General features: G+C 44.9%; 1 protein-coding gene across 2 annotated transcripts in view; it reads right to left on the bottom strand.

The window, feature by feature from the left end:
* The window catches only part of DDC (dopa decarboxylase), an 80,063-nt gene that overhangs the window by 15,330 nt on the left and 43,553 nt on the right, over positions 1–21,180 (bottom strand). For both annotated transcript variants that reach the window (XM_012736014.2, XM_076006250.1), the window contains exons 7-9: positions 17,621–17,687; positions 13,108–13,202; positions 9,868–9,935 (exon numbers count right to left, since the gene is read on the bottom strand). In XM_012736014.2, the coding sequence (XP_012591468.1) occupies positions 9,868–9,935; positions 13,108–13,202; positions 17,621–17,687 (230 nt within the window). The remainder of the gene's footprint in view (positions 1–9,867; positions 9,936–13,107; positions 13,203–17,620; positions 17,688–21,180) is intronic.

Genomic DNA, 21,180 nt, shown 5'->3' with positions numbered 1-21,180 from the left:
AGTGATTGACTCCATCTGCCTGCTTAATGAAAACTCCTTCAAAAACTCCTAAATGACAGGGCTTGGAGGGCTTTGGGGGTGGTAAATGGATCCAGGTGTCAGGACGGTGGAAGCTCCGTGACCTGCCCCCACGCCACTCCCCCCACCAGCCCCATACCTTGCCCTATGCACCTCTCCATTTATAATAAGCCTGCAAACATAAGTAAAATGCTTTCTTGAGTTCTCTGAGTTGTTCTAGCAAATTATCGAACCTGGGGCAGGGATTGAGAGATTCTACCTGGCTTTGCAGCCACATGGGACAGAAGTGTGGGTACCCTGGGACCCACTACCTAGGCTGGCATCTGAAGTCAGGGCAGTCCAGGGGGACTGGGCCCTAAATCTGTGGAGTCTGCTCCTGACTCTGGGTAGTGTCAGAGTAGGACTGGATTCAGGACCCCTGGATGCTCTCTGCAGAGTGGGAATGAGAGGTAGGAGGAGACCACACAGGTCGGCGCCTGTGTGATGCCTGGCATCCAGGCCGGGCACAGTGCCTGGTGGCCGACATCATCAGGAAGTGTGTGCTGGACACACACAGAAGTTAAAGAGCAGGGAGGCAGAGGTGCCTGTGCTGTGGACATGGGTCCTTGTCCACCTGTCTGTCCCAAGGAGCACTCACTGATAGCCACTCTGGGCAACCCAGGCCCCAGCTCTCACTGGGGCTGGGATTTGAAGGACCTGAGCTATATGATAATTGCCTCTCCGCTTCATTTAGCAGTGTGGACACCATCTCAAAGCAATTTTGTGGCAAATAGTTTGCTCTAGGGGCAAACTAGAAAAGAAATGTCAATCTGACAGTAGCTTAGGCTTGAAAACAAATAGTGTGAGAGCCCCTGAAAGATAAAACGCAGTGAGCATGAAATCGGATGCTAGGATGTGGCTTACCAATGAGGACGCGGGAAGGAAAGAGGCTGGATTTATTTATAAAAGGTAATTGAGGCTTTATTTCTTTAAAGGGTTAAAAGACTAGGTCAGTAGAAATAATGAGCTGTCTAGTGCACATTCTCACTTCGACCTGGGGATGTGCATGAGAGTTTTGTGGCATCACAGACATTTTATGAGGAGCCACTAGGGGGTTTCCTGTAGGTGTCCCTGTATTAGGGCCAGCTCTGAAAGAGAAGGGATAAGGAGAGCAAAAGGGTGTGAAGATCTATGGCTATTAGTGCAATTCTGCCCTTTTCCCAGGAAGATCACACTTCCCCCTCCCCACTGACTCTCAGCCAGGATCTTCTAGTATTTTTTTAAGTTTTAAAAAATATTATGCACCATGAAAGCCATACAAAAATGCATAAGGAATACTATCTCACCTTCTGGTTGTAAAATAAAACTTAAATCCTAAATAAAAGATAAATCTTCCTGCGTGTCCCACCCCCACCTGTCCTTTTCTCCCTGTTCTACGTGGGAGGCCACAAGGCTGAATTTGGGTTACTCTCCCATGTAGTTCTTCAAAATTTTCTGCACAAATTCCTAAGCAATCTATAGTACTATTTTGCATGTTTTTTGTGTTTTGTTTTGTTTTGAGACAGGGTCTTGCTCTGTCACCTGGGCTGGAGTACAGTGGCATCATAGCTCACTGCAGCCTCAAACTCTTGGGCTCAAGTGATTATCCTGCCTCAGCCTCCTGAATAGCTGGGACTACAGGCAGACACCACCACACCTGGCTAATTTTTCTATTTTTTGCAGAGACAGGGTCTTGCTCTTGCTCAGGCTGGTCTTGAACTCCCAGCCTTAAGCAAAGTCCTCTTGCCTTGGCCTCCCAGAGTGTTTGGGTTACAGGCGTGAGCCACCACACCCAGCCTATTTTGCATATTTCTAAACATACTGTAACATAAACTTAAGACATTTAAACATAAATGACATCATTCTCTGTGTATTTTTCTATAACTTGCTTTTTCTGCCAAAAATAGACTTGTGAGTTTCACACCCATTCACACATGCAGCTCTTATTCTCTTGTTTTCACGACTTCATTGGATTTTATTGCATGCACATATCCCAATCCCTTCCTCCTATTGTTTCCCAGTTATTATTAGACAACTACACTGCCATGAGCGTTCCTGTGCATGTCTCCTGGCACCTCTGAGCGGAGGCACGTGTAGGATACACATCTACTTATGCAATCAGACAGGGCGTGGTATCAGGGTTGGAGGAAGGTGTCCACAACTTTACTTGACAGCACCAAATTAGTCTCCGCAACAGTTGTGTAGCATCAAAGTTCCTCTTGTTCCACATCCTGTCCAACATTTGGTATGGAATTTATTGCCTACAATCTATAGTGTTTCATTGTGATTTCACTTTGCATTTCTGATTACTAATGAAACTGTAACTTTGCACTAGTAGGGCCATATCTGTTTCCTCTTTGGCAAGGACATTTTTATTCATTTTTCTATTAGATTGCTTGTCATTGTCATTTTGGATTGTTACAATACTGTAAACATTAGGGATACTAATTTGAATATCGGTGGGTCTGTTTTTGGGCTCTGTCTTTGGATCTGCTATACCATCTTGTGTCTGGGCTGTTACTACATTGACTCAATCTTTGCTGATTTACGTATACATTGATATTTGATGAGGCAAGTTCCCCACCATCTTTCTTTTTCACAAGTTTCTTGGCAATTTTTGGCACATGTAAGTATTACGCCATCTAAGATATTTATTAGAATTGCACTAAGGTCTGATATTGAATTTTCTTCTCCATGTACATATCACTTCATTTAGCTAGGATTTCTTTAATGACTTACAAAATATTGTAGAATTCTCTTCATATAAATCTGAACAGGTTTGACATATTTGTTCATAGTAACCATATCTTTTCTTGCTATTATAAAGAGTAATTCCTTTTAAAAATTACATGTGCTGTTTATTATAGTTGTAAAAAAATGCAACCTTAAAAAATGTTAGTATATTGAGACACTTGCTTTGTTCTGTTATTAATAATACTGTGATGATTCTCTCTTCATTGCAGATGGTAACATCATCTGAGAATAATGAGAGTTTTACATCTTCCAATCTGATCCTTTTCTTTTACTTCTTTATCATTTCTTACTATGCAGGTAAAGAGAGTACAATGTTGCATAGTTGCAGTGATTGTGGGAATCCTTATTTTTTCCTGATTTTAAAGGGAGTGCTTCTAATATTTCACCATTAAAAAGAGGCTTACTAGAGCTTTTTGGTAGATATCTTTTATCAGACTAAGAAAGTTCTCTTCTGTTGTTATTTTACTAAGACTTTTTGTCCTTAATGGGTATTAATTTTATCTAATGCCTTTTCTCCATCTAATGTAATAATAACTTTTTCCATTATCTGTAATGATAACTTTTTGCTGTTAACATGGCAAATGACATTTTAAAATCTTCTAATATTAAAGCACCCTGGCATATCTGGAATAAACACAATTTGATCATGACATACTATGTTTTTTAAGAAAACATCATGGGATTTTATTTGCTTATGTTTGACTTACAATTTTTACATTTAAGTTCGTGAGGTTGTTTTATAGTTTTTCTTTCTCAGCTTTTCATCGGGTTTTAGAATGAAAGTTTGACTCACTTCCTGATGTAAGAGAGGCAGTGTGCCCTCTTGCTGTTCTCCGGGAATCTGTCTGATTGTCCGGATAAATCCCCTGCAGTTTGGTGGAATATTTACTGTGATAAGAATTTAAATACGTCTGTTGTAAGAAAATTTAACTATTGGCATATTGTGTCAGCAACAAGATGTTTTAGGTTTTCTCTTCATTCCTGAGCCAGTTTGGGCAGCACGTTTTACTGTTGTTATTGTCTGCACGTGCTTGTGGGCAAATCTGGGCAGGATGTTATTCACAGTGTTGCCTTACTGCTTTTTGAAATCTCTGCTGTATCTGTGAATACTTCTTATTTTCTACTTTAGATTACTGGTAGCTTTCCTCTTTATTTTTGATCCGTCTTTCCAGAGATGGCTTATTCACTTAGGTAGGCCGGGGCCACATCCGCCCTGCTGACCCTCTCCGCCGTGTCTTTGTCTACCTCGTTACGTTGCTAATCTTCATTATTTTCCTCCTTTTAGTGCTTGGGGGTTTATTCTGTTGCTGTTTTCTAGTTTAACATGGACATTTAGCTTATGGTTTTCTGGCTTTCCACTCTTCTGTCCCAGTCTGTCTCCACGTGCTACTTTAGCTGCGTGTCACTGGTTCTACTGCATCTTTATTTTTATCTAGTTCTTTGTATTTCCAACTTCCCATTACACTTTATTCATCAACCCATATTTCCAGTACATCTATGGTGGTTTCCTCTTTGATGTTCAGGTACTGGACTTGTACTTCCTTGTGACATTTAATGGATATTATTAATAAGAGGAAGTATTTACTTAAATGAATAGATGTGCATGTGTGCACACACACTCCCCACCCGGAGTAACAGCCTTTCAAGGCAGCAGCCACCTGGCGCTGCAGGGCCTCTCCATGAGGCCTCATTGCTGGAGGAGGAGGGGAGGGACCCCCACGTGGGGCTGAAAGCCTGGCTCCTTACATTTGCCCATCAATACAGGAGTGGATTAATAAAATGTGGTATATGTATACCATGGAGTACTATTCAGCTCTAAGAAACAACGGTGACATAGCACCTCTTGTATTTTCCTGGATAGAGCTGGAACCCATTCTACTAAGTGACGTATCTCAAGAATGGAAAAACAAGCACCACATGTACTCGCCAGCAAATTGGTTTCACTAATCAATACCTAAGTGGACATATAGGAATAACATTTATCGAGCATTGGGCAGATAGGAGGGGGGAGGAGGGGATGGGTATATACATACATAATGAGTGCGAAGTACACCATCTGGGGGATGGACACGCTTGAAGCTCTGACTCAAGGAGGGAGGGGGGCAAGGGCAATATACATAACCTTAACATTTTTACCCACATAATATGCTGAAATAAAAGGAAAAAAAAAAAGCCTACACTACGTAGGGCTCACCAAGTAAGAACTCACATTGTCTCCTGGTGCCAAAAACAGCTAAAAGGATTTAAGATATAAAGAGCTCCCAGATCAAAGTGCAAAGAAAACAAAAAGATGTAGAATATTGTCTACTAACTGTTTTAACACAAGTTCTAGAATCAAGTCTTACCATTACTAGAGCAATTAAAACTTTTGCAAAGAAACTAAATTTTTTTTTTGACAGTGTCTCACTCTCTGGCCTGGGCTAGAGTGCCGTGGCATCACCCTAGCTCACAGCAACCTCAAACTCCTGTGCTCAAGCGATCTTCCTGCCTCAGCCTCCCAGGTACCTGGGACTACAGGCACGCACCACAGTGCCTGGCTAATTTTTTCTATTTTTAGTTGTTTGGCTAATTTATTTCTATTTATAGTAGAGATGGGGTCTCGCTCTTGCTCAGGCTGGTCTCAAACTCTTGAGCTCAAGCAACCCTCCCACCCTGGCCTCCCAGAGTGCTAGGATTACAGGTGTGAGCCACTGTACCTGGCCTAAATTTTTAAAAACTTTCCAATGTAACAGAAGTATACAAATTCTAAAAAACAATTTGTGATAAAATTTAATTTTGGTGAGGAAAAAAAACCAAGCTTTTCTTTAAATGTAGATAATATATGCCTTTGGTGTACATGGAATTTGAAACTTTCTCTGGAGAGCTGATATTAAAGAGACAGCACTGGGCAGAATGGTTCACATTTACATATAAAAGATTCAAAATACCAAATGAGCAATAAAAAGCTTATGAACAAAATAATGAATTCATTATGAAAAGTGTTTAACTGTGCTTGTAATGATTGCCAGTTTTAGAAACTTCAATTATCTTGTCCATTTCAATATTTAAAGAATACAACCAAAGCGTTTATGTTAAATTCTGGACCAACCATTGGTAAAATTTCATTAAACAAAAGAGAGGCACTTCTTATTTTAAGGAATACCAAAAAGCCAGTGAGAGCAATAAAAAAAAATTTCATTTATGTGTTGTTTGTCGTATCCATGAAATTTTAAGACACTGTAAAATATTCTCCACTTAGGATAATTTGTTTGCTTGGTTTAAACTCTTCATTGTTGTTGTTGTTGTTGTTGTTGTTTTAGAAATAGGGTCTCAGTCTGTCTCCCAGGCTGAAGTGCAGTGGCACCATCACAGCTCGTTGTAGCCTTGAACTCCGGGGCTCAAGCGATCTTCTTGCCTCAGCCTCCTGATTAGCTGGGAATACAGGCGTGCACCATCACACCCGGCTAATTTTTTTATTTTTAGTAGAGATGAGGGTTTTGCTAAGTTGTTCAGGTTGGTCTTGAATTATTGGCCTCAAGCAATCAAGCAATCCTCCCACCTCAGCCTCCCAAAGCACTGGGATTACAGGCATGAGATACCATGCCCACCCCTGCTTGGTTTAAACTCTTAGGAATGTGGAAGAATGCCTGTCCTTTTCTGAATTCTGGTTCTTGCAAGCATCCTCATTATCTGTATTCTATTGTGTTATGGCAGATCACATTTACTCCAATAATGTCTTACACTGTTAAAATATTTATGTTTAGTCCATGACATTCAAGACAGTGCAAAAAAGGCTCTGAATAGATTCTCAGCCTCCCTTCTCCCAACTCCCTGTGCACCACAAGGTGCTGTCACTCCTGACACCCTCTGCAAACAGGCAGGGGAGCAACGTGCAGAGCATGCTCAGTGAACCCACCTCTGAGGTGGGCAGCAGAATAGAGGAAGGAGATGCGTGGTCCCGCTACTTGCCTTCTGCCTTAGCTATATATCCTGGGCTAAAATTCAGGACTATTTTCAGTACTTAGAGAGAAAATAGGTCAATGACAGCTCAAACAAAAGTGGAAAGAGAAATGGAGCCTGATTTTGGCTCACTGACAACAAAAAAGAGCCCTCATTCTCCCACTTAGTCTATATCCATAAGGAATGATCCTAACATGTTCTTTGTGCAGGCTTTTGTTTGTATGTGTGTTTGTGAAATGTGTGTTGCTTTGTGTCACATACTCTTGGTTTGCATGCTGTGAGATACAGAATTCTATCTTCCTCTTTTTACTTAGCACAAGGTTTTAAAACTTCACCCCATTGCCATTAAACACTGCATCTGTGGCTCTGGCTTTGGCATGGATAACGGAGCCCTTACACAAAGCAACCTAACAGCTTGAACTGCAGTTTCCCGATCTGTAAAGTAGTGGTAACCACCCCTCCTCCAGGAAAGCTGCTGGGACAGTCAGACGAGCACTGTTATTGGCCTAATCGTGCCCCCCCCCAATGCATTCATATGTTGAAGTCCCAACTCCCAGGACATCAGAATGTGACTGTATTTGGAGACAGGGCCTTTAAAGAGGTAATTTCATATGAGAGAGACCCAATCCAATCTGAATAGTGTCCAAATGAGAAGAGCAAACATGACACAAAGACATGCCAAGGGAAGACCCTGTGAAGACACAGGAGAAGATGGCCGTCTACAGCCAAGGAGAGTGGGCTCAGGGGAGACCAGCCCTGCCCACACCTGGATCTTGGACTGCTGGCCTACGGGACTGTGAGAGAAAAACATCTCTGTTGTTTAAGCCACCCAATGTGTGACACTTTGTTATGGCAGCCCTAGCAGACTAACATAAGCTGGGTGCCCCCAGCGTAAAGATTAGCAATTTCTATGTTGAAACACAAATGCTTCAAAGTGTTCAAATCCCATCGATCAATATCCATGTTGTTTTCTTGGTGTCATGGAACAAAATCGTTTCCAAGTACACAGTATCTCACCAAAATCCTCGACCATTGTTCTGCCTGGAACCCAGCAGCTCAGGAGACAAACAGCATGTTCTCTATCATAATTTAAACACATACTTATGTCGCCTTTCAAACCCACAGGGAGGTAGGAAGCTGCTCCAGTATTGAATCCACCCCACCCCACCGCTGTACTCCCCACCAGGAAATGAGAACTAACCCATCACTCTTCTCTGCGGCAAACTTTCCAACACCAATAATGCTCTTGGTCTTAGGGCTTATGTTTAATTGCTTCTGCAGACTAATCACTCTGTCCTCTCTCCCTTCTCCAAATGGCATGGCCTCATCCCCATGCTTTCTGCGTCTCTTCCCTATACCACTTCCACACCACCAAATTTCTCTTTACAGGCTGGTGCCTGAACTGAACACAGAATGCCAGGGAGGATCTGCCCGAGACAGAAGGAAACACAACCTTCTGCTTGCGTTACATCTGCTCTGGAGCCTCTGTGGTAGCTTAGGGTCACGTCAGCTCCGGCGACAGGACGTCACAGCCCATGAAGGGTTCAAATCTTTCTTACCATGTCACTGACAAAGCATGTTTTCTCTCAGCCTTAACATTTGCGCTGGCTGTCTGGACCTGAGGGCAGGATGCCGCATTTATCACACTCCTTATATTATGTCAATCTTTGCGTCAAAGACCGTTGGTCCAAAATATTTCTGGTTCCTGATAGCTTCAGTTCCCCATTTGTATGGAGCGTGGCAATGTCCTCACAGGGCTGCGGGGCCCAGAGCTGCACAGGGCTTCCCAGGGCGCCTGCCCCATCGGCGCCCACTGTGCAGCTGTTGCTGGCACTGTTGTTCCCGCCAGCCACTGACAGCCTCGAGACAGGGGACAGCCCCTGCTCCCAGCAGCACCTCACGCCCACAGCCCTGGCCTGCAGGGTGGTTCTGGGGCTTGCTGTGCGGAATGCTACCTGCATTTGAGGACACCCAGCCCCCTGCAAAACAAAAGGCATCCAGGCAGAGCTCTTGTTCCTCTGAGCCCCTGCTGACTCTCTGCCTGGGCCCTCTGAACTCCAGCTCCCTTAGAGAGTTTTCCCAAATGACCAAATACCTGAGCAGAACGAGACCATATCTCAATCAATATTAAATCTTGAAAAAAGGAACCTTTGACACACTGTATCAACTGTCCTCACTGTGTTCCACTTTAGGAAAAGTAGTAAAACAACTTTAAGAATACAGAAGGATACTGACATTCATAACAGCTGTAGCTTTTATAAATCTTTGCTAGTATTCCAGACAAAATGAAGCCTGAAATGCTCACATACTAATTGGTTTTAAAATCACATATCAGAAGTTTGGGAAAAAGACTGACCAAAAAAAAATTTGATGAACAAAAGTAAAATATTAAAAAACTGGGGAAATGTGGTTTGCCTTTAAATAAACTAGTAAAGGGGCAAATGGATTGTTTATATACCTTATAAAATTTGTGCAAAGCCTCCTGGCTTTATGATTGATTAATCAACTTCTTACTCTAAAATATTCAGAGGCACTAATTTCTAGCATCACCATGTAATACTCCCCAACAGCATTATTTCTTTAAACATCATGTATGTGATATAATATCATCCACCTTAATTTCTGAGTTCTTTATCTTACTCTAAATATTACCAAGGTATTATGACACTGTTATTATGAATTTCCAAGGAAATGCTTAGGAAACAGGGTTCCTTTTATTTTTCCTTAGCAAATGCTTTTTAGCATTTAGACTCAAATTGCTTAAACTTAGTATTAGACTAAGACTGATTAAGAATCCAAGAATAAAGACACAGAAGTGACTGAATTAAAAGTATGTACTGAAATTTCCTTGCATTTGTTTTCTGTTAATGCTAGATAAATCAAATTACAGATTGTCTCTTTCAGCCTTCTCTTTTCTTATGCTAGGATGTCGCAGTCATGTTCTAGATAAGTTTCCAGCCAGGATAAGATTTAGCAAGAATTCTATCAACAGTGCAGAATCCAAAGCAAGCAGTGAGCTCAGTGATTAGATGTGCCCCCTTGGATGTGGCACCTTCTCCCTGCCAGCTTCCTTTGGAAAAGGCCATCAGCTTGCAAGAGTAGTGGGGACACTGGTATCTCATGAACAGGGTAACTTACCACATGGCAGAACAGTCAAAATTCACCAAAAGCCATTTGTGGGGATTAAAGTTGAATGAATCTGCAAACTGCCAAGGAACAAGAACAACAACAACAACAAAACATTTTAGTTATAAATATTTAGTTATGAAACAAGACCTCATACATATTAATTAAAAGTTTATATCCCTAAAGGAAAAAGCACTTTCAAATTTGCAGAGTCTAAAGTGACACAAAATATATCCATATTATGTTTCAAACTACTGGAATATTTGGAATAATCAGAATTTTAGTTCACAAGTACCACATCCAGAAATTGTACTGATGTGGCCTGTGAAATATTTTTATAGCTGCAGCTCCTTCAATTTCGTAAGCTAGCAAACTTCTGAGAATATATGTGGCATCATAAACAATGGGAAAGTGAAAATTCCAATAAGTAATCTACAGTAATTAGGGATCAACCCAGTTTTAATTTAATTGATTGGCTCTTTTCCCAGCACTACCGTAATACACCAACAACTCTCCCCATTTACCTAAATATTTGCTTCTTTACTTTTAAAGACAATATCCAAGTTCATCGTATTTCTAGCAGCTACAGGTTCCCTGGCTGGAAGATCCTGGGCCACAAGTGCAAACAGGGGCTCCAGCTACATGCATCAGTGTCAGCTGCTACCGTGTTTTCAAGGAGAAAATAAGAGATTCCAATTACCAAGAATAGTCAAGGAGAGCACACTGCATTTTCCCTGAGCTGCACAAACGGTGCTTCCTTACATCTTTCAAAATGCAGGCCCTGGTTTGTCATATAAGCAAGAAATGGGTCCACCTGCAGGGCCAGGGATTGGTCACATGCTAAATCCAAAACTGAAGCAGAAATAAAGGCAGCTACCATGCAAGGCGCCAGATTCTGGTCAAATCTGCTCCTGGGAAACTTTTCAAGCTTTTCAAGGCTTTCGAGCACCTCTTCTCTATTTAGTTCCAGGGACTTGCACTGAAAAAGCAGTGAAGGCTTAAAGACCCGGGCCTGCGTCCCCAGGGAGACATTTGGCCAAAGACCGCTCTGGAGGTGCAGATTCATTTCCTTCCAGGTTTCAATAAAAGTAATTTTGAGCAAGAGACAGGAAATTACAGCAAGTTTCATTTGTTGATAAAAGGAGACAAAAGGTTAAAGAGGAGCTTTGTTTGCTGGGGATTTTATTAGTTCTCTCCTGTGGGGCTGATCTGTTTAAACTTCTTTCATTACCCAACAGGGCCATTTTCCTCCTGCTGACAGAGGGAAAGGCTCTTATCTCCCAGGGTAGGGCCACAACAGGATATTGCAGCCCCTTATCTGGCCCAGGGCAGCAACAGCCTGCAAGGAAAGGAGGCGGCAGCAATAACGGAGGAGAAATCGAAATGAGTCCTTGTGGCATGAAACACTGTCTGCTGCCGATAGGATCTAGCTGGAGTGCCTGTCCTGCTGGTGGTCTGACAATTAGGCACCCTTCTATGAAAGGTGAAACCACAGGTTGTCAGTGTGTGGGGAAAAGAAGCGTAGTGGTAGGAAAAGATCACGAAACCCTAAACCTGATGCCTAGAGTTAGAAAAGGGCATCTAGCCCAGCCTTGCCTTGGGGAGAGACACATAAATAAATCCCAGATGAACACTAGCCTTTCTTCACTTGAAATGTCCAAGGACGGGCATTTCAAGTGATAGATATTCTCTCCACAATAAAAGGTATTTATATGGTATAGAGATTTATTTTTCATTTCCCAGCACCAAACGCCCCCCAAACTAGCTATCAGCAGTGAACTAACTGTAGAGCGCAGGGTGTGAGCATCACATCATCAAACTTCTCATCCACTACACCCCTCCTCCAACACTTATAAAGGCCTCTGGCAGCTCTATGTCCCTGCAAGAACCCATCTGATTCCTAGCACATACTAAGTACTCCATCAGTAATTATTGAATGAACGAATGTGATGGAGATATAAACCAGAATGCTACTTGATTCACTTAGCAATAAGGGGCTATTCTTTTCAAAGATGGGACCATTTGTATGCTGCACCTCTCACACCCACTTCTCTGGTGTTACAGCATTATGAGAATTCAAAGCAGGAATTAGAAAATTGATTGGCAAGTCTGACATGTGAGCAGAGAAAGGTTTTGAGGAAGTTTCTCCAAGCCGCAGCAAAAAATAATAAAAGCATCTAATGCATGCTCAGTATTTACTTACTATGAGCCAGACACTGTTTTAAGCCCTTTAAATATGATTAACCCATCTACTTCTTACGACAATCCCACAAAGGAGGTATCTTTATGAAATCCGTTTTATGAGATGTAAGGAGGAAATCTAATCTGCCCAAGGGTGCACAGCTAGTCCTAAGGGTCAATCTGGGACTTGACCCAAGGAGCCTAAGGCCAAAGACTATGCTCTTCATCCTGCACCGCATGTGGGTGAGGCCCCACGAAGCCCTTTTCCCTAAGCAGAAAGCATTTCTTCCTCGTCCAATGCCTTGGCTCCTTCCCCTGGACGCTGCCAAAGACGGCCTCTTAGGATCCTTTGTGGCGTTTGTATCTGGGTTCCTAGGGGGACAGACTTCCTGCACTATGAGCTGCCACCAGGAACGAACTCCTGCGTGGGTCTGAAATTCTGAAATAACCCATCACAGCACATCTGTGAGCTGTTTATTTGTGTTAAGTCTGGACCATCTACGTTCTGTAGCTCTTTGGAGAAGCAAAGTATTGGTCAATAATTTTGATTTCTCAACAGAGGCAGGTGCTTCACGTTGCATTACAAATCACATTTTACGATTTCAGAGGGGCATTTAAACGCATTGGTGGCTACTCATTCAATATTGGTTAAAGTGAATATCACCTTCAGATGTGTGGGCAGAACAGGACTATCATATTGAAGCAGATTGTTTGGAATTACAAGTTGCTATTTTAAATTACCCTTTGAGCTGAAATGTATTAAGATCTTATTTTGTTCCTAAATATTTTCCCACACTTTGATAAGCTAAAGTCTGTCCTGTCAGGACAGCCCTGTCCAGGATTTGTGTAGACTGAAAAATAGCTGTAAACGTCAGGGGTAGTTCAAGAAGGCAGCTCATGTGACCAGGTTAGGTTCTCAGCCCTTCCCTGAGGAAGTATAATTTCCAATAATCCCTGGAATTAGTTCAAAAATAATTTTCCTGAAGCAAACCTCAGTAGCAAGAAATTGAAGTCATTGGTAACAGAGCACTTTTAAAAATGACCTTATTAAGGAGCGAGGAGCACGCCTACCTCCACTCCATTCAGAAGATGCCGGAACTCAGGGCAGATGAAGGCGCTGCCTGCGTAGGCAGCGTCGATGTGCAGCCACACGTCCTCCTTGTTGCCTAGAGTCCAGAAGCAGTGAGTTCTTAGACGGTGCCCTCAGCACGAGAGTCTGACAGCTGCCGTCCCGCTGCCCGCATCCTTCCTGCTTACAGTGCACCTATGGTATTTGCTGAACTGATACTGGGGCTCCAAAAGGCCCTTCGCACCTGCAGGCAATGAGCTGGGGCAGAGGTGGGTGTTCCTGGCCCCAGGTGTGCACCAGGTGCTCGGGGAACTGGAATCCTTTGCACTCCTTGGTTTTCAAGCCTGAACCTCGTCGTTCAGCTTGGCTCTTGGGACCAATGTTCCCTGACCCTGGGGACACTGCCATTTTCTGTCCTCCCCCATGTCACCCACCTGGGATTTCCCACCTGACTCCCCTTGCTAACCACTCTCATGTCCTCCCCACAAATGTCACCTGAGGGAGGACATGGACACAGGCCACTCTGACTCTATCTGCCCTGCTCCATCCCCACAGGGACGTTAAGTCATTCATCTCACAGGGTCTTCAATCATCCTCCACCCCCTTTGTGAATAGGGTTTCTGTTTTCCAACTGTAGCAGGACAGCCAAGGTAGGGCCCACTCTGATCTGGGAGGCGAGAGAGCCCGTGTGCTCTGTGCCCCCCAGTGTAGACACTTTTGGGCTCAACTCCTGCCTGCAGCCGCCGTGTGACCATACCTACCTCCCCAAAGCCTCGTCCTCCTCAGAGGCGAGATAGAGATGAACACAGTGCCAGAACCTCGAGGGATAAACAGGGCAATATTCGCAATGTGCCTATCAGGACAGCTAGCACAAAGTCAGCAAGAAATAAATGTGACTTCCGTGGCTGTTCCCGCCCTCAGCCCTTGGCACCAGCACAGCCATGGAATCCATAAGGGCGAAGGAGGGCAGAAAGGACACAGGCACCTTGCCCCTCACAGGGAGGGTGCTGGTGTCAGGGCGCCCTGTCACAGGTGTCGGGCAGCACCCACATCCGTAGGGAACCGGGGGTCCCACACTGGCTTGGTCGGTGTGCAGTGGGGCGCGGGGCCTCTCTGGTAAGGGACTAGTCCCGTCGTGAGGACTCCACCGCAGGGCTGACAGCTCTCAAAGGCCCCACCCCCTAATGCCATCACCTTAGCCTAGGACCCCAGCGCATAGAGTTGGGGCCACCAACGTACAGACCACAGCAAGCATGAAACTGTGTGTCTATCCTATGAAGGGACCCGAAGTTCCTGTTGGCCTCTCGGAACATCTGAGATACGGCGGTGATGGCCATCTCGTCACTGCCCCATGACTCTCCGGACAGAGAGACGTGCCTGTCATCCTAAGACCCTAGCTCCTCCTGGTTTGCTGCCACAGCATGTGGGTTATGCAAGTGCCAGATGACGCTGATTCTGGGGGAGGTGGCACCTCCACCTGTAAACCTTGCTTCAGAGCCACCCTGCTCCAGGATCTCTGGCCTCCCGCCCCCTGGCAGGGTGGCATCCAAGTCCTCCGGACACATTTGATTTTGGTAAAATGTGTCCTGAGGGCTTTAATCCTGAAGATCCAATGGAGTCAGAGCTTTGCAATGCCTTTATGTCTGTTACCAGCAGTGGTCTGCGGGGCCCTTGTTCCCTCCACACTTGTCGTCGGCCTAAAACCCCCGCAGAAGGGAGCTCAGAGATGCCCACCAGGAGGAGACTCCATAAGGGCTTTTCTCATTTCCATGGGGAAGTAAAAAGCCATTGGCACCGCCTCTGTGCTCTGCATGGCACGTGTGACAGTGCGCTCTTCCTCTGGCCCTCCGCACAGGCGGGCCCGCTCGGAGCCAGGCAGACCCAGAGCCCCTCGGCTAGAGCTGGGGCAACTGCAGGCACCAGGGAGCATCTCGCACTGAGGAAAGGCCTCCAGCTTCCTGCTGCCCGGCCTGTGTCCTTACAAGGCTTCCTTGGAACGTAGTGGCCAGGGCTGGCTGCCCCTCCAGCCACACGTGCCCCTGGCTATCCCGGGGCTGCAGGACGTGGCTGTGGCCACCTGCCCTGCCCTGCACCGTCCTTCCCACTCCCTGAGACGGCCGCCCCCACTCAGCCAGGTCCCTGTCCTCAGCTCTCCCACGTTCACACCTGGCACCTAACTGACTTCAATTATCCACTTCTTGTATCCTATCCTCCTCTCAGTAAAGCCTGCCAGACAACAGATCCATCCAATTGGACCCATTTAAACAGCCTCTCTGGTGAATCATTTTAAAAGCACTAAAAAGAAAATGTCTTTCCTAAGGCAGCAATTCGAGAAAAATAGCTTCTGATTTGTTTTCTTTTTCTGATGATGGTGGGTAAATAATTTATATGAATCATTTAAAAAGATTATTCTAATTCTACTATAGAATAAGGTCAGCTCAAGATCTCAGAACAGCCCTGTCTGGAGTTGAAGAACATCAATAACTGGTGACAGGTAAATGGTACTGGACAAGGGAACATAGGTACGACGGTACTGACTTAATTGTTAAGGCACTAATGATGCTAATATTACCATCAATAAAAATATAATTGTCAAAATTTTGACAATTGACCTCTGTATAAACTTCAGCAATGAACAAAAGGGTTTTGGTGTTGGCCCATATCACCTCCTTCAGCACAGCCCAGAAGCCAGTTCTGTGTTTAGAACCAAAACAAGCACCAATCCAACTTTGCATGCAGCCTGCAAAGGGAGCCCCAGGACAGCAGGACACCTGAGTTGACCCGTTCAGGGGACCGTGACCTGCAGGTGCCACTGGCTGTCATCTCCCTGGCCCAGCAGGGAGCCAGAGCTGGGATCCAGGGACAGCAGGCCATGTGGGCTCTGTCCGGCAGAAGACCTGAGCCCTCTAAATCCGATGGCCCTGGGGAATTACATCATGCGGCCACTGGCCAGGACATTCAGTTCTTAGCCTGACATCTGAGTCAGAGGACGCCAAGTTGCTTGGCTGAGCTGACGAAGTTCATGGCTAATGAGGCCAACACTGAGGCCACAGTCCTGATTGGCCAGCTCTGCCCCATCTCTCCAGCCCCAGGCCAGGCACGACTGGCTGCAGCCAGTTGTCCTTCCAGATGCCTGCCACAGGTCATAAATGGAAGGGCAAAAGACCTGTGTGAACAGGCAAATCCATGCACACCCGACTTCCTCTCTCTCTCTGTCTCTCTCTCTGTCTCTGTCTCTCTGTCTCTCTCTCTCTGTCTCTCTCTCTTTTTGAGACAGGATCTTGCCTCAATTCTCATGGCTGGTTACCAGTGTCACCTTCCTTGTGGCATAGCAATACGCTCTGCCTTTGGGATAGCACATTTTCTCTGCATGAACTTGTCCTCTGAACAATCCTGTCAGGGAAACATTGGCATTTTAAAATCACGAGTGCTGCTTTTTCTCTCCATTTTACAGCTGGAACAAATGCAGCTCAGAATTTAAGGCTCACAGCTTTCAGGGCTGGACCATAGCTTGTCTGTCGCCTGCGCCATGCGCAGCTCGCGCCAGAGCACCTCGATAATTGCCCTCCCCGGCTGCTGACCCCAAGACGGGAGTCTGAGGGCCAGGCTAGGAGGGCCCACTCTCTTATGCAGACCACGGCCCAGTCCTGGGTCAGCAGCAGTGAGAACTGCGCTTGGCTTCAGGAGGCTGAGTTTGAAGACAATCGCGAGCAGTCGACGTGGTCTCTGGCACAGGCCACTGGCGTGTGGTCTGAGGGCCTGACTCAGGCAGCTCCCCCAGAGTGAGGCCATCGGAGCGTTCACATCCCCGAGGGACAGTGTCCCTGCCCAAGAAGAGTCCTTCCGTCCACACTAGAGCTCCAAGGCCCTCAGTGGCCCCAGAGGCAAAGGTGAAGCGTTAGAAACACGGCTGCTTATTCATGTTTTACCCTTTGAAAACACAGAATTTTAGTCTCGATGAGAAAACCTAAGGGCTCTGACTGAGGAAAAGAGAGAGGAGAGTGACCTAGGAAAGCATCTGAAGCACATAGTATTCTTTGGAGAAATCTAGTTTTATTATATTGATTTGCTAAATTATATTAAGCAATTGACTTAACTATTAATACATTCAGTAATTCCAAAAAGGCTAAAAATGGATATGCCAAAAGATTAACTTCAAACATGCACGATTCTCATGTCATGTATATACACGACCTTCATGTGAAGGTAGCTGCACTAAGATTTTAAAGAGTTTATTCTCTTCACAAGGGCCAACAGAGCCTGCAATTTTATGTCACTGTTATATTGCTTGGAATATTTTTCTTACAAATAGTGCTCAGCTCTTGTCCAATTAGCCCAAATTCTGAGTTTGTGGAGCTCAGACTGCTGAGGTTTGTGTTATTGCAAATACAAGAAGAGTTTGACAAATCATCATAATATGAATTTAATGACAAGGAGAGCCCAAGAGCAGGGTCTGCTAGATTTCTCACACACTGAGAATGTTTTTTCACAAAGTGAATTGAATCAGATACTTACAGAGAGGGCCCACTTCTAAGAGGTTGTCAAAGGAGCAGCAGGATGTGGTCCCCAGCGTAGCAACCACCTGGAGAGTAGGAAGCAGACAGCTTCTTAGCCCCACGGGCAAGTCATCGCTACAAACTCCACACACACAACTGCTGCCCCGGGTCGACCCAGGGCATTGAATGGGGTGATCCATGAATGTGTGCTAAATGCAGGTGTAAACCCATAGATGCACACTTAATCTTTCAGTGAAAGCATCATAACAGATTAAGAGAAAAACATTTGCAGAAAGACAACAAAGCTGTGAGGTCAGAAATGGAATTTGCCATGGTTAGTGTCTTGGGGGCAAAATGAAGCACTGGGCTATCTGGACAGCTATTGCTACATCCCTCTTTATGAAGATAAATATATATATTGAATATAATAACATAGTTACTACTAACTAGTAGTAGTAACTATGTTCTTGTAGAAATCAGAAGCCTGGGTGTATTTTCCGAGTTTGGAGAGAGAGACAGAGAGAGAGAGAGAGAGAGAGAGAGAGAGAGAGAGAGAGAGAGAGAGAGAGAGAGAGAGTGTGTGTGTGTGTGTATGTGCACGTGCCTGGAGTACAGAGCAAGACAGCAGAAATGATACTCCAGTGGGCTGGGGTTGCGCAAGGCATTCTTGGAATGCTGCTTTTAGAATAGCCTTTGGCATCAGTTAAGAGCCACACTAGGGTTTTAAGCAAGAGTATCCTTTGCTAGCTTTAATCTACTGCCTTTCTCTTTCTGAATGACACTTCTTCCAAAGGTCAACTTCAATCCTCAAAACGTTCAGGAGAAAACACTACTGACATGAACTGTAATTCCACAAGGGGTGTTCTGAGAAAGCGATGAGTGCCACTGGTCACACCACTGGAAAATGTGGACCAGATGTCACCATGCCAGCTCATGTCCTCTGCGTGCCTGGTGGTGCCGGGCTAACACTTGCACAGCCCAACGCGTGTTATTCCTACACGTGGGTCTCCGCCTCTAGAGCCACGTTGCTCCTGTCTTTTGTGTGGCTGGGAATTTGCACTTTGCTGGACACTGAGAAGCTGAAACACATTTGCCGAACTGAAACTCCCCAAATAGTCAAAATGCACATTATGTTTACAAACCCAAAGAGCCTAATCGATTTACAGATGTCATGTACTGTCTGGGTAATTAACTTTTTTCTGAAGATAAAGGCAGAGAGCTCAGAAATTTATATGTAAGAACCCCAGTTAGAGGCCTTTCTGGTTCCCTGTCACCTATAACTGCCTGCATTTCACTGGGAGGCCAAGTGAGGGTGCTCTTGGCAATGTAGCACGGCGGTGCCTGCCCAGCAAAGGCTCATCGCACTGGCCTGGTCCGCTGCTCACAGCTGCCCGGTTGCAGGGGGACTCGGCTCTGCTTCTCAGAGAGCCATCCCTGCCCAGGAACTAGAGTCCTCCCGTGCCCAGTCATAGAATGTGGTCCCTCTGGCTGGACCCGGGCAGGGCTCTCTGTGTCACTGTGCTGTGCCCAAGGCTCCCAAGGGCTACTTTCAACCGCAGCATAAACATGTAAATTTTATTGTTATTGGGGTCTGGTGAGCCCAGCAAATGGGGAGATGACTGCCACTGAAGAAAGTGTGCTACTCACGATTCCCAAGGGGAGGCGCACAGCACACCACGGGGGAGGGGTGCATGAAGAAGCACCAGGGCCTTCAGGAGGAAGAGAAGATAAGGGGAAAACAAGGGCAGAGGCCGTTATGGGTTTCCATGGGAAGAATGGGCAAGGCAGGGTGTGCTGGCTTAGGATTGGCTGGTTTGAGTAAGTCCAGTGGGGCTTGAGTAAGTCCAGTGGGGCCTCTATGGGGCTCTGGGGTGTAGGAGCTGCCTCTAGTTGTCTGTAGCTGGCCCTGGGTGATGGCAGCCCAGCTGGTGAGAGCCCCATAGAGGAGGGGGTGGGGTGTAGGTTCTGCTTGGTTTGCATATGGAAGTGCACTTGCAGTCCCTTAATATGTCTTAATATCTCTAGGAAGCTGCTAACCTTCTGAGAGGTTAGTCCCACCAGGGTCAGCAAGGCCCCAAGATGTCAAAGCATCAGAAACACAGGCAGTAAAAAGGCATTATTAATCCACAGGCAAATAAGCCATGTACTTGGGACACAATGCCCTGGGATGGAGGCCCAGCTTCGAGTCCCACTGGCACCTGCTGAGTTCCTGTTTTCTCACAACACAAACCCAATCTGAAAGGTGCAGGTGAGCCTAGCTGCTCTCCACCTCAGCACTTCCCCGGTGCTTTTAGCTCCCTTTCTCTAGTCCTCTGTGCATCCCCTTCCCAACACAATGAAATACTATTCATCTATAAAAAATAAAATCATGTCTTTTGCAGCAGAAAAAAAAAGAATTCTCCACGATAGCTTCCTTCTGACAAGCTGAGTCATTTAGTGGGAATTCAAGTCAGCCTGTTATTTTTCTCTGGTATTTGCAATTTCATCGTGATATATAATTGAATATTAAAATGCTCTATCTAAGGCGCCCAGCTCGTTTAGTGGGTGGAGCATGACACTCTTAAAATGTCTCATCTATGTTGTCAAGAGAATAGTAAAAATTATGTAGCTAAAAATAAAACTGCAGAATGACTCAGCAAGATTAATATTGCTTATAATTTATTTTCTCAAGTTTGAGTCTCTTAGAAAGGACATATTTGCAGTTCAGCGATTCCTTCGATTTCATCTCATTTTTCTCAGTTAAATGCTAATTGAACTAAATGCAATAACTTCTGTTATTATAATCACATGTGCTAAATATCCCCTTGTTAAAATTATTTTCTATCTATTAATATGTATGTTGAAAGTATCTACAATGATGTTCACCAAATATTAATACTGTAGATGAGATTTTGATTAACATAAACTTTTATTCTTAGATTGGTATGTAATTACTGATGTTTTGTTCTTAGCATTGGGAAACCAATGCTAAGGGAAAACCCCCATCTATTACTTGGTGCTTCAGGCACCAGAGACCCCCACCCCTCATGGAAGATACACATCAGCATAACACTAACCTATTACCTGGCCCAGCAACTAACCTATTACCTGGTATATCAGCAAAACATTGAACCTATTACCTTGTGTATCAACTACTCTATTACCTGAAGCATCAACATAATGCTAACCTATTACCTGGCGGGCATTAGCAACCTGATACCCTACCCCTCAGACAGACTACCCCAACTTAATAAAAGTGGAAAAAATTGGGTAGATAAAGCTCAGAATTTGGTGGTGAGACCCCTCTGAGCCCACTGGTGAATAAACTTTGATTCTCTGACTCTCCATGTGCCTCTTGGTTTGTCCTCAGGACCACCTGCTGTAACACTGGCTGTAACAGCATGAAACATTTTTGTATTAAATAGAAACAATAAAATCCTGCCTTGTTCTGGAATAGCCTTGGATGAGAATAAGAATTGGTGACATTTTCTGAGCGCTCACTCCATAGCAGGGCTTGGTTCTGGGAGCTTTTCCTATATTATATTTAATCATCCCAACAACCTTATGGGACAGATATGTTTATGGCCCCTACTTTACAGT

The sequence above is a fragment of the Microcebus murinus genome, chromosome 9, assembly GCF_040939455.1.
Source record: "Microcebus murinus isolate Inina chromosome 9, M.murinus_Inina_mat1.0, whole genome shotgun sequence".
Classification (NCBI taxonomy): domain Eukaryota; kingdom Metazoa; phylum Chordata; class Mammalia; order Primates; family Cheirogaleidae; genus Microcebus; species Microcebus murinus.
The sequence above is the reverse complement of the archived record's forward strand: the minus strand, read 5'-3'. Positions and strand labels throughout refer to the sequence as shown.